Source organism: Malurus melanocephalus, unplaced genomic scaffold, assembly GCF_030028575.1.
Source record: "Malurus melanocephalus ecotype Western Australia unplaced genomic scaffold, MMel_1.1 scaffold_239, whole genome shotgun sequence".
Classification (NCBI taxonomy): Eukaryota; Metazoa; Chordata; class Aves; order Passeriformes; family Maluridae; genus Malurus; species Malurus melanocephalus.
In genome coordinates, this window is record NW_026623471.1 from 638,131 (window position 1) to 665,663 (window position 27,533).

Below are 27,533 nucleotides of genomic sequence, written 5' to 3' on the forward strand. Positions count from 1 at the left end.
TAAACAATTATTTAAAAGGACWAATTTTCCTGGATTTCAGCTTCTTGCCTGTCAAAATTTGAGACCACTATGCTTTGGCAACGGCCAGTTGGGTGAAACACCTACTTGGCTGCTCCTGGTGTGCAGAACTGCACAAGCACTCTCCAGCAAGGTCATTCACAGGGCACAATTGAAAATATGTTCTCAGTACATGTATTTACTTGCAGGAATAGAACATAAATTTCCCATACTGTTGACATGCCCTTTGTTGGTAAGTGCATTTTTGAGGGAAARCAGTTCACAGGAACACAAGGAGAGACAGGGAGAGAACCTTAAATGTAATTTAAAATACTAATTCTTTTTATTCAGTTTCTCATTTGTGTTCTTCAGAGGACAAGAACACAGCACGTAAACAGTGCACTAAAGATCTGAGTCCTGAAGCTGATGATACCTCTCTCACTACATCTGCATCWGCTATCCTTGAAAAACCAGAATTTCCAGAAAACTGTCTTAGAAGGAAATGTCTTTCTTCACAAAACTATTATAATTGATCTGCATCACTTTATCAGCAGAAAAAAAAAAAACCCAACATGCAGTTTCATATGTAAGAGAATTACGGCTGGAAATACATTCTCTAACATTTAATAATTTTTGAAGAAAAATTTGTTGCCCTTGACAGAGCAGTGCCTTGTGCCTGCTTCTGCTGCACAATATATGCCCACTTCCATGGCACCCAAATTCACCAGAATGGGCCTCACAATAATTTTCTTGCAGATGGCAAGAGCTCTGTGGTTCTTTATTCTATTTTCTCCAAGTAGCTCATATTTGTAATTAATCTTTCTTCCATTCAAAATGTGACTGGAAGRGAGATGGTGCAAAAATAGTCTRTATTAAATAAATAAATAWATAWATACTTTCATAYRCACACATACATACATWCATACACACTTTCAAATAATACTTGAGAGAAATTATTCTCAAGTCCTATTTAAGGATTGCATGAGCTATCCAGGGATCAAACAGAGTGCGTTTGATGAATGGACCTCTTGCCACTCTCAAACGGAAGGGATGCATGGGGAAAATACATCAAAATTCTGTTGAGGAAGAGKTGTGGGCCTTCTTTCTTTTCCCAAGAACTTTTATCAGTCTTATGCATGTTTGTAAAAGAACAAGTGTTATTTTGGGAGACGAAATTTCCATCTAAAGACCAGGATGATACTGAAAAATGTAAAATTATTTTTCATCTTGAAATTAACAGTTTAATGCTTATGCTAAGTATAGATTTAAGATGTAAGAACAAGATATTTTAAGCACGTACTGCCCCATTGAAGCTACTTCATTCAACATTGACACTTAACCTATTCTCTGAAGTAAGTGCTTAGGTTTAGAGTGGTATTTTTGTTCAGTAACTCTAAAGTTCCCGTCATATATGAAGTGGGTAACTTTGTTTCCCTGGAAAGCAAGAGCATACACATTTCTAGSATGTTTGTTTCCACCAGTTTTAAGTTATTCCCCTGCAATCCCCGGCAGCCGAGGCCCACATGTGCAGATGGCACGGACGGTGATTCCCSGGAGCGCAGGTGTGCCTTGGCAGCTTCATTCTCCGCTCCGTGCGCTGAATCCGTGTTTGCACAGACGCGATCCTTTATCCCGGCGCCGCCGCCCCCCGAGCAGGAGCCCCCGGCGGGGCGGGCGATGGCTCCCACGGGCATCTCCCGGGGTGCGCTGCCCGCAGCCCCGGCCTCGGCTACACCCGCCAAGCAATTCCTGGCACAGCTTCCTTGCGCAACTCGCTCTGCTCGCACACACGCCCCAGTTTTCGTGAAGCAGCAGCTGAATGTCACCGGGTATCTCCAGAGAGCCCCCCTAACTGGAGGTATTCCAGAACCGCGTGGACACAACGCTGTGCTCTGGGATGGCCCTGCCGGAGCAGGTTGGACCAGATGCCCCGCTRTGGTCCACTCCAACCTGACGCACTCTTCGATTCTGCTGACCCTGGCCGCCCCGCCCCCTGCCCCCTCACGGGCACGCCGCTGAGTTGGCCCCGACTTCAAAGCCGTGACCAAGGCAGGAATACAGACAAGAGATGCGGGACGCAGCGCGGCCAGGGAGGGGACCGTCACTATCGCTCTTCGCACGGGGCCGTGCCGCGCCCCCGCCCCCCGACGGCGGGACTACAATTCCCGGCACGCCCCGCGGCAGGGAGGGCGCGGGCCCCTCACGTGGGCCGTAGTACTGCGCGGCGATTGGCTGCGACCAGGAGAGAGGCGGGCCCGCGGGGAGCACTTCCGGTGCCCCGCGCTCGGCACTTGTTTGGATGCTGCCGTCACATCATGGCGACGCGCGGGGGCGGCGGCGCGGCGGGACCGACCCGGCGGAGCCCGAGCCTCAGCGGCGGCGGCGACGAGGCGGCGGCGGCCCCGAGCGGCAGTCCTGAGGTGAGGCGGCGGTGCGGTCGGGCCTGGCGGGAGGGAGCTCCGCCTTCTTCGCGGCGCCGCGTTCCCCGCTTGCCCCGTCCCCACGCGGCCGCCCGGCCCGGGCGCACGGGGCAGGGGAGGACAGTTCCCGCGCCGCCTCCGCCGCTGCCGGGAGCCTCAGTGCCGGGCTATCCCCGAGGCCGGACGCGGCCGGGCACCCGCGGGCGTGTGTCGGGAAGGTGCCGGCGCGGTCCCCGGGGAGCCGCGCTCGCCCCGTGGGGTCGGGAGCGGCCCCTTGGCGCTGCCCGRGGGTCGCGGGGCGGTCCCTGCCGAGCGCGGGCCGCCGGGGGCGGCAGCACGTGGCGGGCCCGGTGTGCGTGGGGCGGGAGCTGCGGGCGGGGGAAGGGGGGCTGCCGCTTCCCCGGGGTCCCACCGGCGGCCTCCCCGTACCTCTCGRCACGGCCGGGGTGCGAGGCGGGAGTGGACGGTGGCTCTGACCGCGGGGGTGGCGGGAAGGGTTTCTTATCCTCCGAAACAGTTAAAAAAAAAAGGCCATTTTTTCTATTTCCATCTTCTACCAAAACCACACTGAAAGCAGGGCTGTTCTCGGTGATTTTACAGTAATTCCTGGTTGCATATCCGTRTAAGAAAAGCTTAAAATACCTGTGCTTGGTCACCAACGGCAAAGATTTAAAATACACTGTAATTCAGCTGTTGTATGTAATATCATCACCCCGGTGTTTTATGTGACAGAACTGCCTTACTAATCTCATGTGCTTCTAAAGTATTTCATCCTGTGCCCTTACATAAGTTCAAGTGGCTTTTTAATGGTACCTTTTTTCTACGGTGCAAAGGATAACAGCATCTCAGAAATAGTAACTTGTTGGTGTTGGTTTATTTTGGATGTTAGAGAGGTATAGGAAGCTATGGAGCTAGTTTTCGTCGCTGAAAAGCACTGGCTCCTGCAATGTGTTTTTTCTAGCTCTTTACTAAGAAGTAACTTGTAAGTAACTTGGGTTATGAAAGCAGATGATGATGATGTTTAAAAAAAACCAAACCAAACCTGCATTCTATATTATTTCAAATACAGTCAAAAGGACTTTAATTATTTTAAAGAGGTGAAATGTGGCAGGCAGTGTTAAGCAAATTTTACTTAGAACTTTTTTTTGTGAATTAAAAATCATTCAGCACTCTCTTGCGGATMTCCCTCCCCCTACCTTGATATTATTTTTAGGTTCCTTGTGACCTGTTTGCATTGGGAATTCAGAACTTGTCAACCCTGCTTTTTCCAGAATAGTTCTGTGGATGACTGGAAAACTATTAAGTTTATAGTAAAGAGGAAGTGAAACCTCATTGGCGGAAATGATTCATGCTATATTAAATGTTTTCTTAATTAGCACCTGTCTCAGATGGTTACATTAAAAAAGGTCTCATTAGATGTGCGGCACTTTGTCATGTGTGTTAATGTGCTGAAATCTTTCATGTAAGCTTTGGATTCCTGCAGTGAATTTTTTGCTATAATTACAGGTGTTTGTCAGAAATATTTTAGGTTGCTCAAAGAATCACCAGCAAAAGCAGGTTTAATATTAAAGTGAAACCACGGCAGAGTTTGTTGGTGAGGTTCACTCTGCTACTCATTATGTGGTTAAAGTAGGCAGAGAAAAAATGCAATAAAAACAGTCAGTGTAAAATTAAAATCAACTAACATGATCAACGTGAAGGCTGGGGATGGGAAAAGGGTAAGGATATAAAGGAATAGGAGAGACTCTCCCATAGAGCCACAAGGATCAGAATGGATTCCCCCCTGCCAATCTTTGCTGGAGACTTAACTGATAGTTTAGGCACAAAGGTTTTAAGAGCACTTAAGCTTAACAGCACTTAATCGATACCTCAGGTTAAACAATTTAACCTAAGATTCTGTAGAGTTTACTTTCAGTACAACAGTAAGTCACTTACAGGCCTCACTTTTACACATGTAAAGCACTTAATCTCAGAGAGCAACATTTATAGTGCTRTAGCATATTCACGCTGGCACAGACACAGACTTGAAGAGTATAGACAAGGACAATMTATCTGTGAAAAATTCACCTTGGATTCAGGGAAATACTCACATTGGATGCTTTTCCATCTTCTCAAGGGTCAAGGAGTGGTATCAGCCCAGGCTCCACCATCAGCGTTTGGCAGTGGGTCCTCCAAGAATAGCAAGCTTGGGAATTCGCTGGCTCTGAGAGGTGCCCCCCAAGAGACAAATGCTGGCCACAGCCTGCTGCAGTCCAGGAGAGCTCASRGGATCTCACTGAAAACCACTGTTTATAGGGTCGTAAGAGAGAGGGCTTTAGTCATAATAATTTTTCAGCCTGGCGGCAATTTGTGATGTTAACTTACTTGGAAAGTTCGGTAACAAAAATATTGTTCTACTTGGGTTGTTATTTATGTAGAAAAACAAATTTTCAAGGATGTTTGTTGAAAGCTGTGAGCTTKTTAGCCATCACTAGTTCCTGGGAGCAGACAGTGTTTCTGATAAGCTCCAGATGAGCTTATTCCAGGGTGCTGTTTGTCAAGGCCAAGGCCTAATGAATATTCCTGAGATCATAGTGTGGCCTGGGGCAGGGGTGTGAGGGATGCACCACCACTGTTTTAATGTCTTAAGCTAAATGAGGGAAGAGATGGGATTTTTTTTTCCTTTGTGGTTGTATTTGAGGTAAATTGAAAAGCTTTTATTTGAAGCAAGCATGTCATCTGTGTCATGAGGCCACTGAAAGAGCAAAAAAACCCAGYGTGGTTAAGGGTAACAGGAAAAAGTAAGGACCTATAAGCAAGGAGTCACGTGAGAATGTTTCTGAACCAATACTGAAGACCAGATCTTGAATTATAAGGCCAGGAATTTTAATGGTCAAATTCTACTAGCAAAGCATCTGTATTGACTTTTATGAAGTTAAAATTCAAATTTAGGAAGTAGGTATTTCTTAATAGTCCTCCAGCTGAGGTTGGGACTTTTGTCTTTGCAGTGCTTCGAAACTGGTGAGGTGCAATGCTGCAGGTGCCTCAGTCCAGTGTTTTAAAAGTAGATAAATGAGTGCATAGAACATAGTTTTTGATGTAATGACAGAACAGGGTGAAATGTTTGTTTGAAATGACTTTCAGATTGCACAGCTAAGATCCTTGTTTGGTAGGGAAGCCACCTCCGAGGCCATTAGGTTTTCAGAAAGGTATAATTAGACTGCATGATCATTCAGGTCAGTGAGCACAGTATAGGGAAGTATTGCATGGAGAAATAACCTTAATAAGCTAGTCTTGTGGTCACAAGCATCTGAATAAATTGTGTCTAGGCCAGTGGGTGAAGGCGCACCTGCTACAAAATTCAAACCAAATCCTAAAATAGGGGTTTCATGCAGAAGTTGTAAATAAAATTGCTACCAAAAATGATTGATTTTTCAACAGTTATGCTAAATAAATTTATCTTGAATATTTGCACTGAGGAAAAGTATATTACATACGTGTTTTCAAGATAAGTTTTTCTGTGTTAGCAAGAAAAATTAAATTGCTGGGATGTGGGAAGCCTAATATTTGTTATGAACATAAACTTATCCCAACCCACTGCACTAACAAAAAAAATGTGGCAAAAAAAAAGTAAGCTGTATTTATCACAAATGTTTATGACCAGTTGAAAATTTAGTCAGCTGAACAGTGTTATTCAGATTATCTCTTTTGGAGTCTGATGTTTTAGAATTGATTATATATTTACTTATATTGTTAGTTTGTCTTTTTAGGTGTAAAAATCTGGTTTACATACATGTTCGTTCCAAAGCTTCCAGGATAGTTCTTGAAAGTATTAGAATTCCAAAGGCTAAGAGTGTAAGAGTCTTTTCACAGCACAGTCCAGCTGCTACTATGTGCTACGTAGGAGTTGTTTTCACAGATTAATGCTAGTGCTTATGTTTTTTAGGGTAATTAGCTAACATGCAGGAGAAAATGAATGCTGGTGCRGCTACTAATTATGGTTTCTTTTAWTAAAAGCTACAGAGAAGTGTTTTCAGGTGGTTTAGGGAAAGATTGCATATGTGTATGCACAGGAGTATGCTATACAGGTAAACATGGTACTGATAATAAGCACAGTATATTTTAGGCAGCATTATGTGCTATAGATTTGTTTAGGTAGTAGAACAAAAAAATAAGTCAGTTTGTGCTACATTTTGGCGTGGTGGTTGGACAAGTTCTGTCAGGCAAGTGTCTATTTTATCCCTTTGTGCAGCACGTTCCTGAAGCAGTACTGTTTGAAGGAAAGCTGGTTTAGGCTCTTGTGATCATAGCCAGTTTCACAAATAGGATAGCTGTCTTGTGTGCTGGGCTTTTAGGTAAGAGGTAAGGTAAGAGTTTTCTTGATGTGCATCTTTTTTGATCAAGGTATAAGTTGAAGGAGCAGAGCAGAAGACTGAATGAAAACTTCAGGGTGAGCAGGAGCTGCATTGCCAGTAATTTTCCTACAGTCATCCTCAAGTGGTTTGTCCTGTAACTCTTTTAAATAGCTYGAAGATGATATGTTTATTCAGAAATGTCAGCAGCTTGTAATAGCTGGTTTCACAGCTAGGTAGGTAGTGAATATCTTATTTTTTAATGGTAGAATTTTGATAAATTTGTTATTTTAGAAAGTTGCACGTTACCTGTRCAACATACTCTTTTTGCCTCTTTGTAAATCTTTCCAGCATGTAGTAGACTGACTCTGGGGTGTTAGATCATGAGGCACCTGTAGCTGAAGATGGCTGGAAGCTGAGAGGGCATAATAGCAGCTGGAAAAGGTAGCAGCGATTTCAGTAGAAGGTCTTTGCTGGGATAGTTTTGTTTTGTTTTTATTCAGTCAGTACTGAATCAGCGCTATTATRCAATGTGCAGTGGGAAGTGCTTTGTTCTGGCTGGAATGTTAAACTGAGAAGTTCACTAGTGTGATGAGCACRCATTTGAAAAGGTAAGAGGTAAGAGTTGGGGTTGTTCTCACCATTGCCTCATGAAGGAGGGAGCAATTTCAGTGAATAAYATGGGTTAGTAATTAACATTTTCTATGTGTTGTTTATTATTGCTGTGCTCCAACTTGAAGCTTGATACAGACCAAATCTGAAACTACCTGTAGTTACAGTGTTTTAAGAATAGCATTGAGAATAAGTAGACTTTTAGGAGTGCGGGCTAATATTTTTAATATCTAAAGTTATAGCTAATGTAGAAAATCCTTTGTTAGTTGTAATCAGAAAATCATCTAGATGTTTGTGCTTGTGGCCCCTGTCAGGCAATAGCTGACTCCTGGTGTTAAAAATAAAAAACAAACACTTCCTAATTTAGGTTAAATAAGTTAGAATTTTAATATGTCATGACACTACTGTCAAATTTGCTAGARCTCAGACGATACCTTGACAGATAGAATTTTAACTAAGGAGGGAATTTTGAGGGGGAGGGGTTTGTGTACASTATCAGATTGTTCTAGCTGCTGGTGGAACCACTTTTTTAAACACGGTATTCTAGCCTGTGGTCAACAATTTGTAGTTGTATTCAAGGTAAGAAAACTGGGTATTTTTACAAAACCTGTCTACTGCTACACTGAGCTTTGGTTTTGCAGGGAGCATACTTGCTTGTCACTAAGCTTGGATTTGTTCCATGTTYACTGGAAAACCAAAAGAAGGTTGACAAGTTCTGTATATTCTCACCATCCTTACAATTTTCAAATACATTGGAGATGTACAGGACACTTGTACATAAGCCTGTTTCTTCAATTCAGTATTCTGATAGTTTATTTCTGCCTTTTCTGTTAGACTTCAGAGAATGAGTCTGAAATTCTAAAAGTCCTTGTGGCTTTTTTGACAAAGAATAGAGAATACTCAGAGTTTAGAAATTATTGTCAGTAAAAAATTGAACTGACACCTAATTTGATTTCAACAAAAAGCTCTGCTGAATTAATGAGGTGGCAGTGCTCACTTCGTGCAACTTCCAGATGCTTTAGAATATGCATGTGAATTGCCAGCTCTGAATTGACACTTAGGTTACTGTGATGATTTACTAAAAAAGAGATGGGCATTTCATGACTTACTGGTCACATGTGTGGCCCTGCTAGTAGTTATTTTTTTCCACTGGAAACAATGTAATTTTCTCATATTAAAAACCAGTGAAAATTTTTTAGTTGACTAGGTTTGAAGCAGTGCTGCTCACAAACATGGTCTTGTTGATGTTCCAGTTCTTCAGTAGCCAGTGTTAACGGCATACCACTGGTGAGGATAAGATACTGTGTGTTTAGCTCCTTGTACTCTGACTGTGATTAGATTGACTTTTATTTTTTAGAAGCTCTCACGCTTTGGCTTCTTTCCAATCATCCTGCTTGCACTTCTGTTGGCAGGATTGCCTATTGCTGTGCAGTGAACTGGGTTGAGGAACTGATCTGGCTGTAAACTGTGTTAAAACAAGTTGCACAAATGTTGTTGCTGGCCCAGAGAAGGCGGGTATGAAAAAGAGGACTGAAATGATAGTAAGAGTTGCTTGGGCACTGCTACTGTTCAATGTGTAACTGCAGCCAGTCAGATCTTCTCAGYTCCTGTTGGAGATGTTGGCAATTTTGTGCTCTGCTTTCAGGAAGAACCCCCAAAGTCTCTTTGTGAATATCAGTAAGTCTGGAAATGCTGTGCCAAATCCAAAACTTTGAGTTTAAAATGTTTTGCCAAACTTGGGTGCAAGTATCTGAACCAGAAGTTCATGTTCTGTGCWAAGAAAAAATTGCAAGTTCAGCTGTTTTGTTGGTACTGCAGGTACTCTTGGTATTGTGTTGTGTTAAAATAATCTGATCTTTCTTGTCTTGTCAACTTAATGTGACACAGTGTGTTCAGCTTCTGTATGAATCATGGGTTTTAGACAACATCTGTATGAATCATGGGTTTTAAACAACATCTGTGCCATGGTTTCAACCATTAGTACATACAGAGAGGTAAAGTGAGCTGTTTTGTTTTCAAATTTGGTTTTTTGTGGCTGACCCTAGAGGGGGAAGGCTTTCCTGGAAGACCCACAGTTTAAGACAAGCCAAGGGGAAAAAAATTTGCATTTTACAGTTGACTTCATAGAGGTGTAAAATGTAATTGGTTATTTGTTCCAGCAGTTCAATTACTGCATGACCTTTGTAGGCATTTATCAATATGTTGTGTGACAAGATTGGACACTAAAATTGCCATGCATATATCTGTCCATAAAGTATGTGCATCATTTCCACGCTTATAAAGAGCTGTGCAATGTGATTCTTCCTTGGTAAGTCAAAAGTTGCTCCTTATTGTCTATACAGGTTATTTGCAGTTWAAAATTTATTGTCCTTTGAGAAGGATACTGCATGAATTCCATCTACTCAAGTATGAATCTACCTTGAGATTAGGTCTAAAGGGACTTGCTTTAAGAATAGAGAACAACAAAGCTGTTATGCACGAATATTGCAAAAAATATATWTTTTTTTAATGACTTTTAATTAATTTTTTCAAGCATGCTGAACAAATTTGRAACTGAAATACATCTCACAATATATTATTAGTGTTGGCTACATTCTTTTGATGTTGGCTAGTTCCTTTTGAAGAGGAAAACAGTCTTGTGTGAAATGTAAAACGCAGTGCAAACCCGTGGCTTTAAGAATTAGCACATTTTTTACTATGAAAATGTAAGATAATCTGAAATTAATTTGTGCTTGAACAGCATAACTGTGTATAAACGAGCTCTGTTTTTATAATTCCTAGTGATTTTAAGGAAGTTTACCTTCAGTTCACTGAAAACAAATCAGCAAGAATGATCCCTTTACTTTGGCAGTGAGTTCAGCTCTGCTTATCGTGCTCTTAATTATCTGTGCACATTGTGTAGTGGGATTGCAAATGGACAGCAAAAAAAACACTCTGCCATCTTCGAGTGTTGTCCTGAGTCCCAGGCCCTGCAGTGTAACCAGATGAACAAAACAGAAACACACCCAATCAAACACCCTTGAAGTCCTCATCAACCTTAAATGTTAGTGTTGAAATTGAGAATGTTGTTCAGGTGATTGAGGGAGCAGTCTGGAGATGCTTGATGAACTAGTTTTACATAAAGAACCTTGGATATTTTGCTCAAAATACGGCCATATCACAGCAGTGTTATAAAGCAACTGATTATGTTTAACTTCTTGGTTAAGTGATGAAAATTTAACATTTTAGAAAATCTTTAGAGAAAGTTCTGTTTAATTGAGCACAAAAAATGTATTGTTACAAATCATAGATAGTAGGACTCCAACCCTGAAGCCAGTTAATACTCACTTTTTTGAATAATTTCACAGATGTGAATTTTACAGTTTCAAAAGGGGGTGTACGCCTGGTACTGKTTATCATTCTTGTTATAATAACCAGTCTTCTCCAGTCAAGGGCTGACAGTTGTATTTGGCATTGTGATTGAAGTGAAATAGTTAAATCTCTCACCCTATGTCATTGAAACAATGTGTTTATGTAGATTTCCTCAGACTTCTTATCAGGTTTATTTCTTACATTTTACTCTTATTTGTCCATGCAAAAGAAGAATGGAAATTTTAAATCCCTTTGCTTGACTGTTTACRTCCACTTTTCTGCTTTCCATTCTGAATGAAGGTGTTTGGTGGTGCCATGGAAGAAGCTGGATCTGGRGATATGGGGATGAATAACCAGGATCAGCTGGTGAAGAGCAAGTGCACTGAGTTGTCTGATCCAGCGCTGCAGTATCCGCAGTCCAACTGYTACAGCCTGGAAAACACGGGCACCCTGCAAGAGGCTGAGTATATCACAAAGARTAGAAAGCACCCAGGCTCCACGTGCTGTTCCCAAGAGTCCCGTGAGGAGACTCCTGGGAGAGAAGAAGCCCGTACTGATCCACCTGATGGCCAACAAGATCCAGAGAGTGAAAAACACAAAGAGAAGACTTTGGGTGTGTTCTCTGTGGCATTTGGGTTTTTAAATGGCTTTAATATTTTTGTAAAAAAGCTATGGATTTGCTCTTTGTCTCAAATTTACTCCGTAGCCAAAAACTTGTCACCCATAACAGGACATTTTGAGAAACTGTGTGTGCTCCTACTTGGGAAAGACAGTTCTTAATGCATATGTAAGAGTCCTTCATCTGGCAATGCTATTTTTGCATGAACTTTAATAATAATGTGGTAATTGCTAATCAACCTTTTTAACTTTTTCTGGTTTAAATCTGGGGGTGTGGTGTTCAATGCTGCCAAAGCACAGCTGATAATTAAATTCCAACATATCTGCCAATATCCTTTATTAGTGAAACTTATTTTTCTAGATGTCATTTTTTTCAGGTTTTTCTTTTTATCTGTGCAATTAAAAATATTTTTGTTTTAATATTAAAGTGATTTTTGCTATCATAGTTGTTGAATGGCACATAAGGCAAGAGAAATTTATTCTTGGTGTGATGACTTCCCATTTGTCATCAGTTAGGATTATGCAGCTGTCAAGTCAGGGAACAATGTAAATCACACTAATTTCTCGTAGATCTGTATTTTACTTCTAAAGACAGGTGGCTTCTCTGGTATATGGTTTCCCTTCCTCAGTATCATTGTGTTTCATCCATTTCATAGGAAAAGAAGTGTTACTATTAATGCAAGCCTTGAACACACTTTCTACTCCAGAGGAAAAGCTGGCAGCTTTGTGCAAGAAGTATGCTGATCTGGTAAGTAATTTGTAAAGACAGCAGAAGTTACTCATGTGTTAATATTAACTATGGCATGCAAGAACAACTAATACAGGACATTTAATGGTTATGAATATTTTACAGTGTTGGTAAAAAAGATACTCAAGCTAACTGAGTATTGCTTCAGCCAGACTTTCATGTAGTCATTTCACTTCTATGTGACTGCCCAAATCCAAACAAAAATAGGTTTGGATGACTTGGTGTTGAAGCATAATACTAGGATTAACAGAAAAGTTAAATGTTCTTTCGGGAGTAATTATTTTCCTAGCCGTTGATAGTGCTTTTATGCTAGTGTTTTATCATTGTAGGCTAAAGAGGAAAGGACATACTATCATACAGGGATGGGGTGGGGGGACTGTTCAGTTACATTTAACTCTTCAATGATTTTTTGAGGAATGTGGGACTTTGGAAAGGTCTAGGTTTAATTTTGGGCTTTGTGCTTTCTGATCATGTAAATAACAGATAGAAAGGGTTGCATTTCTTCAGTAACAAAACAAAAAGAAACAGTTTATAAAGTGCATACCTGCCTCAAGTGGGCAGAATGATAATTTAGTCTCTAAAACAACTGATCACAAAATTGGGGGGTTAGAGGAGAGGACTTGTAAGTTTACCTTCCAGAATGTTCTTGGAGATAACACTTGACTCATTTGTCTTAGACAGGGCCAGACAGGAGTGAAAAGACTGGAAATCCTGTGTGTTCATGCTTTCCCACCATATTTGTAGTTAAAATATGAATGTGAACTAAAGCATACATTTTCTCTCTGTAGCTGTCAAGTGTATCGTATGCARATATTTCTGAAAATGACAAAATGGCTGCACAACGTGGCATAACTCTTCTGAAATAATTTTTTTCTTTTGAGATTTATACTGTCACCAAAACTTTGAGGATGATCTAGTGGGTACTCTTTTTTACTCACAGAGGCAATATTGATTACTTAAGAACAGACTTAGATTAGCTCTGTTAAGGAAATCCTGAGTACTCCATGGAGGTCTGTTATATTTTTTGCTTTGTTTTCCTTGCTCTCTCATGTGCTCTTAGTTCACATGAATGCATTTCCTTTAAAACCAGGAGGTTCTCTAAGAAGTCACTTTTATTTAAATGAGAAAAAAAAATAGTTTTGTGTTGTAACTCAAGGATGGGGATGCCACCTAAAAATGAGCTTTGATATTGTGGGAGAAAAATGCAGTAAGTTCGTTGTTTTTTATGAGCAATGGCTCATGCATGTGATGCCGTTTCTGTTTGAGCAGACAGCTCCCATGTCTCCTCACAGTGGTGATGATGATGGTCTGCATGAGGAGCTAGGCCAGCATGAATCCCTTGATTCTGCAGAAAGGAAAGGGTCTGCCCTATCTTCACTTTGAGTTTTATTATTGAAGGAAAGACCTCAAACAATTAGGGAACAGCTAGACCAAATGAGTGTAATTTCCTTCAAAGGAACTTGGCAGTCAGAAAAGATACGTTCTTGTTAAGGCTTTTGCCCTCCCAAGAGCAGAGCAATAGACTATAGGCAGAGTAAGCATTCACTGTCATCATCCTAGARAACCACTTGCTTTCCCCTTGATGCTCAGAATGTCTAAGGAGCTGGGTGGGAGCTTGTCTGGGTGTAAGAATAGCTCTGGTTCAGCTAAATGAGTTTGAAAGATGCCCCTGTTCCACTTAGAATGTTTACGTTGGATCTGATTGTGTTCCTTTTAAGATGCATTCTTCTCTTCATGATAGTGGTGGAGAGCCACTGGCATAGGTGTCAGCTGTAATGCCAGCAGAGGTTTGAACTGTTTATGACAGTGCACCTACAATGCTTTTTTTCTTTTTTTAAAGATTCATCATCTTTAAAGCTCACTGTCAGGTTTTTCAGTGGTGTCTCATGAAAAGGACTGTACAATGAAGGTAGGAATGCCTCTCTCCTGGCAAAAGATCTTCCACAATTTTTTTTTCCGTAATTTGGAATCTATCAGGAGATCAGCCTATGATGAAGGAAGGTTTGCATCCTTGGTGTTATGTCTCACACTGGCACACTTTTACATGCCTGAAGTTTCATAGATACGCAAACAGCACAGCCACTTGAAGTGGTCACTGGCCACGCTAGGAAAGGGCTTTTCRTGTTCGGATGTGAAAATATTCCCTTAATATTATTTTCCCTAAACTAGATTAACTACACATTTAATTTACTGTTGTCATGGAGGTCCTTAACTTTATTCTTTCTTCTGTGCTTCAGCATTATTTTGAGCTCTTTCAGAAAACCAGCATTGTATTATTCTTCTGTCAGTGTGATGTTCCTCATTGCCAGCCCTGTTTTCCTGTGGTGTCCCAAGGCTGAGGCACTGTCTAATAAGGAGCAGTCTAACACTTAACATTGTTGCCTTCTTTGCAAAGGAACACACTAAATGGTTTCTCAGGGAGCCCAAAAATCATGTGTAATGGAACATACCCTGTGAGATATTAATATAAGAAGCTTCTGTTTACTGGATATTCATAGATTTTGAAATATGTATACAGAGTTTAACTGTGTCATCTATCATGTAAACAGCTTAAAGGAAATAGAGGAAAAGATCTGCTTCAAATGGTTGAGACTGCAGATCTCTTCAGTCATTGAAGTCTGGTCTATATAGTTTTAATAGTAACTAACTTGATTGTCAAGGCTGCTAGTTTTGTCTGTTCTTCTCTGAAATATATCAGCGTTTTACAGACTTGTGTCAGTTACTCCTTCCTGTGGTAGGAGCTCCTGCTGACAAGGAGCTCTATACAGTTYGGTGATTTTTCTTTTTGATAGCAAAACCAAGACCTGTTGGGTAAACAGYTGCATGTACTTTCAAGATAAGAGTGGGGAAAGTTGTGACTTGTTGAAAWGCCAGTCTCAGTTGGCTTTTAATTTTACTTGCCACATCTTCCTTTCAGAGGGCTACTCTTACCCCTCTGGATGAAAGTAGGCTGATAGCTCATGGTCAACGACAGGTCCATGCTCTCTGTTCCTCAAAGGCAAATATTAAGTTGGAATTTGTATATTTTCATCTTCTGTCCTTGCACATTTAGAATTGTCTGTAGGATGATGGTAGTTTCWCTTTAAGATCAATTTGGGGTCTTAATGCAATTTTACTTCCTTGTTTTCATCCAAAACGTTCAAAAGTTTCTGCAGTGTGCTCATCTACATGCATAAAGATGGTTTCACTTATGTTTATTTAACAAATTTACTCTAACTATAGTTGGAGGAGAGCCGGAATGTTCAAAAGCAAATGAAGATACTGCAGAAGAAACAAGCACAAGTTGTGAAGGAGAAAGTCCATTTGCAGAGTGAGCATAGCAAGGCCATTTTGGCACGTAGCAAACTGGAATCTCTCTGTCGGGAGCTTCAGCGTCATAACAAAACTTTGAAGGTTAGTTTATTTACATAAATTACAGTGCTGCTGGTGATGGAAATCCTACAGATCACTGCTTAAAATCAGGACTGCTGCTTTTTTCTTTGTCACTTTGCCCATTATCTGTTTGTGTAGGAGATGAGTGGCGCTTGGTGTAAGTGTAGCTGATTTGAAGGTAAGGAATACAGGGATAGTTAACTTGGCGATTTTCCCCCTTCCCCCCTCAAACTATTTCATATTACTTGCAGTGTTTGATCTTGTCATATCTGTTTCTGGGAGCAGTGCTGATGATGGCTGGAAAAAATAAAACAAGTGAAATAATAGCAGTGTGAAATGGCAGGGTATCCAAAAAGCTTAGTTCTGTCAGAATACAATCAATGGGAGTGAAATAGAAGAGAGCAAAGATAAGAATCTGTGATTGCTGTAGGRTAYTRCATTATAGTATCAATGATAYYTTTTACATCTGGATAATTCTGACASTTGCAAAGGTATTTATGTAGCATCTTAATACCAGCCTTTGGGTAATGGTTGGTAGTGGTAAAGACAAGAGTTTGTAAAAGTTTTGTAATTTATAGAATCTTTGTTCCACCCACTTCAYATGTGTAGTCAACATGGCATCTTATGATTGTGACTTRTATTAGTTCTACCASTCTAGAAATTGAAACTGTACAGAAGTGAATTATTGCCATTGTTTCTGACTCCAATARTGCAAAGTTTGACCTGAACACTTTTAATATTTTATACTTAAATATTTTATTATTATTTATTCATAAAAGGAAGAAAACATGCAACAAGCACGTGAAGAAGAAGAAAGACGGAAAGAAGCAACTGCACACTTCCAGATCACACTGAATGAAATTCAGGCTCAACTGGAACAGCATGATATACATAATGCCAAGCTCCGTCAGGAAAATATTGAACTGGGGGAAAAACTGAAGAAACTCATTGAACAGTATGCATTGCGAGAAGAGGTGCTTACAGTACACTTCTAATGGGATTTTATTAGTTCCTTGACTGTAAGGATCAGATAATTATGGAAAGGGCAGCAAAGCCCATCATGTTTTACAGCCATTTTATATAAAACTTTAAAAATTACTCTTTTTACTTCTGAGAAAAATTGAGTAGCTGTTTGGCTCACTGTCTGCCTTTCCTGACTGGTTTTGAATATCTAAGTTGTAATGCCTTGTRAAAAGTCATTCACAATGAAAGTAATCAAATAGAAATAAGTTGTCCAGAGACTGGAACCTCTGTCTTTAGAGGTATTCCGAACTCAGCTGGGCAAGGTGTAAGTAACATGATCAGGTTTTGAAGTTGACCCTAGTTTGAGTGGATAAATGGCCTCCAAAGTTTGTTTCCAACGGGAATGTGTATTAATAGTTGAAGTTCTTCAGAATTACAATTTAATATTGTAATAGGAGGGGATATAAAAGTTATTCTGGCTTCTTTCTTCTGCTTCATTAAGGTTGGGGTCTTTTTGGGAAGCTCYTTTGTGTACAWAGGTGCTCTTGTTGGCATAGAATCRAAGTAAGCTATCATGCTTTAAGAACATATTTGGCCTGGTGTCATGGAAGTGTCACTACTCTAGGGCTAACTGAGCTGTCTTTAATTGGCACCAGGATGTGAACGAGCTGCTCTAGGCTACAGTGATGGAAAACAGCCAGTTCTCCTTGTCCAAGAGAACTGAGCTGCATGGAGTTTTACAGCTAAGATTAGTTGGCTGGTTCTTAGTTGGCACAGGAGATTTGGAGTATAATTTCTCAACTGTTTCTGGGAGGTTGTTTGTTTGKTTGGTTTTTAATTGGGATCAGTAAGAAAGCTCTCTGTYAGCTAATTCCCTATGTTTTGCAATCATGGGATATTTGTATATACCATGAGAGTATATGGAGAAGAGAAAAGATAGGAAGCTGCCATTGTGCTGCTTTATGGATGGAAGTAAGACTACAAAATGCAGCGACTTGTGGGATTTCATCAGCTAAGCAAACTGTTCTTGCAAACTTTGCTCATTTTGAGCTTTTTTAATTATGAAGAGAGAGTTTTTTAGAAGTAACATAATAAGGACTAGAGGTAGATAAACCAACTTTAGAAGCAAGGATGTAGTCCCTTGGCTACAGGATTTTTGAAATGTCTGGTGTGAAGTGATTGACAGTATTGTACCAACTTAATGAAACAGGCACCTGGCTTCCATGAAAGACAAAAAAGGGTTATTGTAGCTTATGGAGATAAAAGGGGGGAAAAAGGCGTCTAAAGCAGTCTTTTGCCACTTTTTCTTTTGCATGAAACAGTTAAATGCTACACTTCCCTTCATTAACCAGCAGACTGTATATTTAACTACCATAATTTACTTTTTTCCTTTAGCATATTGATCAAGTGTTCAAACATAAGGAACTGCARCAGCAACTTGTGGATGCCAAACTTCAGCAAACTACTCAGCTWATTAAAGAAGCAGAGGAAAAACATCAGCGAGAACGGGAGTTTGTAAGTGAACTCTAWATATGTTAAGAGAAATAAAGCCCACCAAACCAGACTTTGCCTGATTTAAAGCAAATACAGGAAATTCAGAGGACTACCWTTTGAAAGTTAGTATAGATTTCAATAAGGAGACTGAGATTTAGTTTTTGTACATGATGACTATAATATTGATGTCCATGGTAACATACAAGTAATCTTACTGTTTGCATTTTCTCAGCAAATATTCAAATTTCTGTTGGACTGGGAAACATGCTGTGAAACACCAAAAGTAACTTCTGTGYAGTCAAGAGTTGTAACCTCTGTTTTTAKGCTGTAAGAAATAACAAATGCAGAATAAAGCACATGTCTTTCTGCACTGTTTGCTCTCCAAACTGTGTTTGGTGGTTTTTTTTGTATGTTGATAATTAGCAATGTATTTGCARTCTTCCGAGAAGCTTTATTCCAATGGATCTGTAATTTCTAGACAAAAACCCTTCATTTTTCTGTATAGTCTTAAAATGACCCTCCAGTGTTGGATTYATCTATTTTTTTTAACATAATTTCTGAGTCATAAGCAGATGAAAATCTCTTCAAAGATGTACCTACAAAATGGTGTAAAGTTGAAGTAAAATTGATTTGAACTAGTTTGCAGAGATAATATTATGACTGGAGAAATGAAAGTGGAAAACGACTTAGAGAGGTTACAAACCAGTTATAAATTACACACAGTTTGTTAGCAAACTGTTCATGATTTAGTAGTTCAAACATGCTAGAAAAATAGAAACATTGACTTATATTACCAGTTAGAAAAATGTCTYAATAAAAATCTCTGCATGCCATCACATGCTTTAAATTGTATATATGAAAATATAGTGTGGTAATAAAAAAGCCCAAGTGAGAAAATGTGGTTGAATAGCCCTTAGGTGATGTTAATGTTTGTTCATTTTTAATCATAGATGAAGTTAAGCCATTTTGGGGGTACTTTTTTTCATTACATGGCTTTTTCATTGTTTTTTAGCTGCTAAAAGAAGCTACAGAATCCAGACACAAATGTGAACAGATGAAGCAACAGGAAGCTCAGCTGAAGCAGCAGGTATCTTTTTTTATAATGGAGAGATCTTTAGTAACAGTTCCAAAAAGAAAATACCAAGATATTTGTGACTATACTGGCCGTARTGCAACAGCTGAAAGAACTTTAAATTCATCAGATTCTTGTGAAAAATATTTGGTATTTTTTTATTGTGTCAAAGTTTAGTTTACAGTAGGTAACTCTTCAGTAGGGAAGCATAAAATATAAATTGTAAAGAATCAATGATTTATACTTGCTGTTTAGTACATCTGGAAAGTACTGTTCCTGGAAGGTGCTAAACATTGAATTTCTGGAGTTGGTGCCCTTTTAAATTAATAGTATTAATATTACCAAGACTAGAATGTAGGAAAGCRTAAGAAGAAAAGCTTAGGAAAGCTTGGCATCTCTGAAAATGTTCTTCTCTTGTGACTATGAAGAGTTGTGTGGGGATTTTTATTCAGGCAGGTTTTAGAATCTGTTTCTTACTATTTCCATCACCACCTGTTGTGGAGGATTGGGAGCAAGCAATGTCACATTTATCCCTGTAGTTATTCAGATTTAGTAACCTCACTATCTCGGTGAATATGAAGACCCTGCTGTCTTCAAATTATTTTCTTGTTACAATGTAAATGCTACAGCAAAATCTACTCTGAAAGAGAAGAGGGTCTCCAGTTTYTGTGCTTTGGTTCTAGATCACCTGCAGTCATTGACAACGTGAGCTCAGCACAAGGCACAGGGAAGTGGTAGTTTCAACCAACACTGAAAAGCAGTAGTTATTTTGTTCACTGTATGTCTGTTACTGCTTCAGCTGAGRTTTTGTGTGAGGTCTCTGTCCTGGTTTCAGCTACAATGGAGAAAATTTCTCTTCTACAACTGGTACAGTGTTTTGGATTCACTATAAAGAATAACACTGATAGCACACAGATGTTTTGGCTGTTGCTAAATTGTGTTTATCCTAAGTCAAGGGCTATTTTGTGTCTCGTGCTCTGCTTGTGAGAGGCACACAAGAAAACACAAAGAACTGGGAGGGAGCATAGCTGGGACAAGTGAAACAAACTGGCCAAAGGATATTCCAGACCAGAAACATCATGCCTAGTATATAAGCTGGGGGAGTTACTTGGAAAGGAGGCTGATGTAGGCTTGGTAATAGGATCTTATATTGGGCAGCAGGTGGCGAGCAACTATGTTGTGCATCACTTGTTTTTTTCCTCTCTGTTACCATTGTTATCATCATCGTGTATTATTCTTGTGTTTTACTTTGTTTCAATTATTAAACTGTTCTTACCTTAACCTGCAGTATGGATTCTCCTCCTATCCTGCTAGGGTGGGGAGTGGGGGTGAGTGAGCTGCTGTGTGATGCTTAAACCAGTTTCCAGCTGGGCTTAAACCATGACAGTGTCTTTGAAAGTTGTTCCATATCCTTTTTCCACGCTTACTGTTCCCAGTTGTCTTTTAGGCTTTCCAGGAGTTAGGTTTAAGGTTTGTCTGTATGTGTGTAGTTAGATGTAATCATGCACATCTCCATTGGACTTGAACACAGGAATATACAGAGATTTCCAAGTAGGCTTTTTGCCACACTTAGTCTTTTTTCCAAGTTGGTTACTCTTTATTTAAAATCACACCACCTTTTGGTGTTGTTTTTAATAGTTACAGTGGGTATTGTTAATGGTTTCTTTGTCTTGCTGTTTTCTCTGGTCCTAAAATTATAAGCCAGACATGCTTAAAGGGATAAAAAGGATTTTACCTCSGTATTTATTAGGATCCTAGGTGCAYAGCTCATCAAGGTGGAAAATATGCCGAAATGCACACCTTGTACAATGCCTATAGAATTTGTATAGATCCTGCAAATTAGCATRYCTGACAAAGATCCCCCAGTARGAAGCTTAGTAAAATGACATGATATCCCCCTACTGTAACAAATTCCCCCCAGATGAGCTTGGACCCAGTTTACAAAATACATTCCAGAGAGAAGGTTTCAATCAAGGTTGAAACTTTGGTTTACTTAAGATAGCACAGGGCTTTCYGGCCTCCCACTGAGGATGTTTGGTCTCCCTGCCCAGCAGAACCTCAGAACAAAGCTAAAATATCAGACTGCAAAAATTACAAGTATGTAGGCTAAGGACACAGAGAATATATGAAAGGCATATAAAAAGAAAAAAGCAAAAATCATCAGGCATCATTTGGATTTTGTTGTAGAATAAGATGAACTAGAAAGTTCGGTGACAATATTGGCRAAGAGTCATGATGTACTGCTGACAAGCTAGGCTAATTCCTGTTACGAAATTCYCTTTATTAGTAGAGCAAACCACAATATTTCTATGCTCTGAGTTGTCCTGTGACCAGTGTAAGAATTGAGAGAACCTACTCTTCACTGRGAGTAAGAAGTTACTGTTAAATGGTCATGTGTTCATGTGTGGACATCAAATGACACACTGATCAAGAATAATTTTTTAAAACTGTTATTAAACATACTTTGCAGTTCTTTCTTGGTGATTTACCATGTGGTGCAGGGCAAGAAATTTTTCCGTTATCGAACATTAATGCTCTTTACTTTTTAAAGTGTAATGMTTTTCACTTCTACATGAATTTCTTTTCAATATTCACTTTCCATGATTTTTGCTTACTGGGCAGATTACATTGGTTSTGAAGGTGTATTTTGATTTGTGGAATCAGACCTGTTTATTTTTCCCAGTCTTGGTTATTAGCCTTGGCTGGTTAAAGTGGAAAGGTAGGTAATTCCTAAGTTGGAATTTCACTAACCAGGTGCTGAATTTCCTGTATGTGTGTATGGCCACAGAYTATTTTTTTCCAGAAGGGAAGTAAAAATGAGGCAGCGATGACCTGTGATGTCTTCCAACATTTTATTAAACATAATACTCTTTTTACTTCAGAATATATTTCTGTTCCATAAACACAGAATTGTACTTCATGTGTAATTTGARTAGCACATTTTCAGACAAGGTCTGCATGTTCCTCAAATGGAAATTGTAGCATAGCTTAAAAATATAAGGAAGTTCATGTTTTCTTATTTCTAGTTTCATTTTGCCTTTTACCTACATGTTTTTGTCTTTGTATACCACTGGTCAGATTAATGTTCCTGCCTCTTTTCCAACAGCTTTCTCTTTACATGGATAAATTTGAAGAATTCCAGACCACCATGGCAAAAAGTAATGAGCTCTTTACAACTTTCAGGCAAGAAATGGAGAAGGTATTTACAGGATTACCTAGTTTCATAAAAAGTTAAATAGAAATGCATGCTGTTAGTGGCTTGCATTTTAGATTTTATAAGCATTTGCCTTCTGAAAATATATGGAGTATTTTGACAATTTGATTTGGATCATAAAATAGATGTAAGAATTATGGAAGAGAAATGTCTTTTTTTTCTGCTTTTTGACATATTTACATAATCCCTAAATTGCAATTTCAGTATTTTACCAAATATTGCTTCTCATTCTCCTTGGCTGTGCTTATGTTTTAAAACTTCTTTTCCTGGAGCTTTTTATTACTTGTGCTTGAAAGCTGATAGTCTGTTTCTTTTAAGACTCAATCTTGTTTTCTTTGAATGCAGAATCTGTATTTGTGGGGGTGATTTTGTGCAGAAGCACTTTTCCAAAGTAACTTGTTCAAACTGGTCTTGGAAAGTAACAGTTCTTGAGAAGTCAAATTACTCATGTAAAACCACCTATGTTGCAACACAAGCCACAAAATTAAATATTTTATTTATCTTTTGTAGATGACAAAGAAGATTAAGAAACTGGAAAAGGAAACCATTGTGTGGCGTACAAAATGGGAAAACAACAACAAGGCTCTTCTGCAAATGGCTGAAGAGGTAATCATGTTTTAAGCAGCCGTACAGTTCAGCAAGAGTCTGAATCCTAGAGAACTTCATACATTTTTTCAGTTTTAGAGAACTGGAAATAATACACTGTAGCCTCTTCTTGCATTGTCTGCATTATGTTTTCTGTTATGTAATGTATGGTTCTCAGGTGTGTAAAATGGAAGGCTGCTGTGTAAATACAAGTTGATGGCACAAAAAAATTGACCCTTGTCTTTGCTTACTGTTTATGGTGGTGTGATGTGTATAAAATCATACAAGCTGAAGGAATTGACTGTTTTTCAATATGCTGAGCAAAGTTCAACTGGTGCTGCAATAGAAATCTGCTTGAAATACAAGACTGACATGAAAGAAGTCATCCCTGTGTGAGGGATCTATTGCTTTCTTGCATTACTGCTGCTTTTGAGGTCATGAAGTGCCATTACTTACTTGTAGTGTGGCAGCAGTGCAGTGCAGCTGTGCCTGCACTGTCCAAGGCCTGGTTCTGGTATGTGAGGTCTGGCCCTGGCAARCTCTGCTGTGTTGAGTAGGTTCTGCTGTAGTGCTGTTTATCTTTCCCTCCCTTCCTATAAGGAGCTCATAAGGAGAACCATGAGTGTGGTACACTCTGGCTTGGATGTTGCTGAAGGGTTGTGTATTTCTTGTTTCTATGCTCTTCTCCTCCCTACAGTTGCCATTTTTTGGGATGTAGTTGACCATGTTGTGGGATTTCACATTAGGGCCCTGGTTGATGCCCAGTTACAGTTCRCATTAAGTGGTTATGTAGTTCTCATTGCTTACTATTAAAGGTTTTATTGCCACTCCAGCTCATAGTTTGGTGGAAATTGGCTCTAGTTCAGCTGGAATTTGGCCTACTAAATTAATTAAGACTTAATATTCAGCATTAAATACTTGTGATGCTTTTCATTAATTTGATGGGGGGAAAATGGTTGTATCACAATTTTTATTTCCTTTGTCCTTCAGAAAACAGTAAGAGATAAAGAATACAAAGGCTTTCAAATAAAACTGGAGCGTTTGGAGAAGCTATGCAGGGCCCTTCAGACGGAAAGGAACGAGCTGAATGAGAAGGTGGAAGTGCTCAAGGAGCAGGTTTCTCTTAGAGAAGCAGATGTGGATCTGGCTGTGCAGGTGTTGCAGTCCTGYACACTCAATTCCCACGAGGAGCTGGGAACTCCCATTGACATGGAACCAGGAATCCAACCCGATGTGGAATCATGTGCGGCCAATAGGTCTGAAAAGACTGTCTCAACAAGTCCTGTCCCTGGCACTGAATCTGTAGACTAAAATGAAGTGTAAACACTGTATTGAGAGATATATTTTGTGTATAACTTTCTCTGTTGGTGGTAACTATTTGGTTTTGTGGTGAAAATTTTCTTACTTTTTCTACCATATCTGTATTTTCTTAGAACTACTGGACTTACGTGGTACAGGAAGCTGCATAGCAGCTTTAAATAGCTTAAACTATAAATTTTCCACAACTGTGTTGCACATCTGCCTCATTTTTTAAAAGAAAATATTTTTCCATAAAAGGATGCATGTGCGTTTCCTCCCCACAACACAAATCACTGTCATGGAAGACTGTGTACAGATCTAATACCGTTCGGGGACAATGGTGACAGCAGGTCACTCTTTGGTTTTAAAGAACAGCACTCTGATTTTGTTCATTGATTTGCCACTCAGTGTACTAAAGATTATCAATTTTTCCGGTAAATTTAGCTACATAAGGATGTCTAATGGCCAGTAAAAACATCAGCTTTCCCCCTATATATGTTTTCATATACATGAATGAAAAAGTAAAGGTCCAGACTATAGTAAAAGATATGTTAAAAGGGTTTTATGTACTTTGTGGTATGAAAAAACAGCTTTGAAAATACATTAAGTTGCAGCTGGTGAAACAGGGTGTAACAGCTTTTTGCAGATGTCTCAGGATTGTGTTGTAAAGGTTAGTTTGGACTATTTGCCCTACCTGTGAACATGTTAAATATAAACGTGGGAAAATGTATAGTGATGCTACCAAGTGGGATTTTGTAGCTGTGAAGCCTGTTGCACGGGGTGTTGGTCACATTCTTCCCTCTTAGCTGCAGTGTGTCCACCATATGGTTATTCTGACTAGAGAAATCCATTCATGTCTGAGCAAACCTCTGGATTATCTGAAGAGCTGGAGAATAAGACACTTCCTGCTGTAGGTGTGGAAGACAGGAGTCTGGCATAAAGACTTCCTCTAATAGCCAGGTATGTGATGTATTTGTTTGTTAAGATTATACTGGTTGTAATTGAACATGAAGATTCAGATACTTTCCTGAAGTACAACGTGGAATTTTCTGCACATTCGACCTCAGAGCTGCACCAGTTGGCAGAGTGCCTTCCCACTTAGTTTATCTGGTAAAGATGGTACTTCAACATCCTGAAATCAACATAACACAAGCAGAGCCCCGTTATTAACCTTAAACCATATTGCATTTTCCTAGAMAATTTGATACAAACATTATGACTTCTTTTCTTGAAAGAAACTAGGACCAACATTTATTTTGGCAGAGCAACATGATCTAACTACAAGCTACCCCTCACTTTAGTTCCCATGCATTTACTTTCTAGTTTTGGTTGCTGTCATTTTAAGAAATATGAACATGTGTAGCCTTTTCTGGTACTTAAAGTTTTTTGCACTTACTTGGGAGGGGATTTCTGAATCAAGCACATCTCAATGAGCTTCCCACCCCCATTTGCCCTTGGCAGTTCAGTGGCTAAATTACTTGAATGTTCAGGCTGCACTGAGCTCCTGATCCTTTTCCTGTAGTAATGTACGTTGAAATAACATAGCTGTATTGGAGAGAAAGGTTATGAAAGGCCTAATACATGTGTTTTAGCTCATACCACTAAGAGGAACTGTGCAAAACTGACATTTCTGAAACAGAGCAAGTGGGAAGCTGGCCATCTTTCTCCTAGATTTATGTGGGTTTGGTGTCTGTGATCCAAGCACAATACAGGAGTGAAAAGAAGGTAGCAGTGAACAGTCAGGTTAGATTCAGAGCTTTGAAATGCTGATAATGCAGACCGTATGGCATAAAAATAACTGGAAATAAATATTTCAGATTTGCTGTTCAAATTACTTACTTTATAGAATCAAGCTTGAAAAACAGGTGTTGTGAGAACTGGTTTTCAGCTAACACTAAGCATGATGTAATTTTCCTGAGGAAAAGTGAAAAACTTTGTATCTGGTGCATCGTACGCTTGCAAGGTAGGACATGCAGTTTTCTATTTTTACAATTTATTATTTGGACATTTGTATTCTGAACAATTCTTTCTATAGTGCTTATTTTACATGGAGTCAAGAGGGAGTTTTTGGACCCTGCTGCAAGAATATTTTAAAGGGCTTTTAGAGACACAACAGACGTATAGAACAGCAATACAAGTATCTTTGTTACTGGCTAAACATGTAAATGAAGCAGAATGCCCCAAGTGAAAGGTTTTTAAAATGGGGATATCTTCTCTCTTTTCTACCCTCAACATACTCTTACCATAGCAACTTACCTGGCCAAGGCAAGCTGTACTTTGCTTCCTGAAACCAGTCAGCAGAGTTTCATGCATTGCTTAAAGAGTGTTGATTGAAAAAAAATACAAATTGATGTAAGGGATAAGCTCAGCACTGTCACTGATCTGCCATACTGCAGGCTATTGCACTGCCAGGCTGCAGCCAAAGGGGCTCCAGTATGGTTTTTAGTAAACTTGTATTACTGCCTTTCTCCCACTACTACAAACAATTTAACTTGGGATGTAAACTGATGTAGCCTGAGATGAGTGTGTCTAATTGTAAAAACTGGGGTCTGATTGACAGTTTCACCATGATTAAGCTGCAAAAAGCTAAATTGTATGTGATTTAAGACCCAAATACGTGTAATGTACACACGTAAGTTAGGGCTGTATCTCTATTGTTTTGTCCTTCCTTTCATTACACCTGGTTACGTTACAGTTCAATTCTCAGGTGTTGCAGAAAATCTACCTCTTTGGACTGTAGATGGAAATAACTGTGAAAAAAGTGATGCAGAAATCTAGTTTGTGCTAAACACACTGCTTTATTTTTACAACCCATGTCTGCTTTCATGAGGAAAAGTGATAAATGAACAGGCAGTCTTTGTTTTGCTTTTCAAAAACATTTTGTAGAGATTTTTCACTAATGTGAATCTGAAATTTTATCTACTCGATTCTGTATAGATTAAGTAAATAAGTATGCTTAATATACTGGACTCTGAGTTTTTCTTTAACTTCATGTCTTCTAACTGAATCTGCTGGAACTATTTTTTTGAAAAGTCAAGCATAAAAATTAAACGATGCGAAATTTGAGTTGAGGAGTATTGTTGGAGTGAGCTGCCCTGGGCAGGGGCTGCTCTGGGGTCGGGGCAGTGACTTGTGCATTCCTGGTGGTATCGTGTGGGAGCAGCCTGGGGCCAGGGGTGAGTGGGTGCTGCTCTCTGCTCACCTCGCTTGGAGTGTCTAAGGTGAGGGTCACTTGGACCATGGAGGGCAGGAACTCTGGCTGAACCTGCCCCTGCCTCCTTTGAATTCTGTTCATRCCTTTTCCCTCCAAAAATCTATCCATCGTAGTTCATTTGGGTGCTCTGTGAAAAATAGGGGGATTTATGCCAAAAAATAACATATCCTAGTTAGGGTCCATCATCAAACATTCCCCATTCTGTCATACTATGTAGGGTCACCCGTTCCTAATGCACACTCC

At 39.6% G+C, this 27,533-nt stretch overlaps 1 protein-coding gene across 1 annotated transcript; it reads left to right on the forward strand.

The window, feature by feature from the left end:
* The first annotated feature begins 1,818 nt into the window (after positions 1–1,818).
* TXLNG (taxilin gamma) lies at positions 1,819–27,218 on the forward strand. Its single transcript, XM_057375125.1, has 10 exons — positions 1,819–2,417; positions 11,012–11,324; positions 11,986–12,077; positions 15,300–15,470; positions 16,229–16,423; positions 17,808–17,927; positions 18,919–18,993; positions 22,085–22,177; positions 22,703–22,798; positions 23,768–27,218. The coding sequence occupies exons 1-10, from the start codon at positions 1,923–1,925 to the stop codon at positions 24,086–24,088; spliced, it is 1,971 nt and encodes a 656-aa protein (XP_057231108.1). The 5' UTR covers positions 1,819–1,922; the 3' UTR covers positions 24,089–27,218.
* Positions 27,219–27,533: the final 315 nt, after the last annotated feature.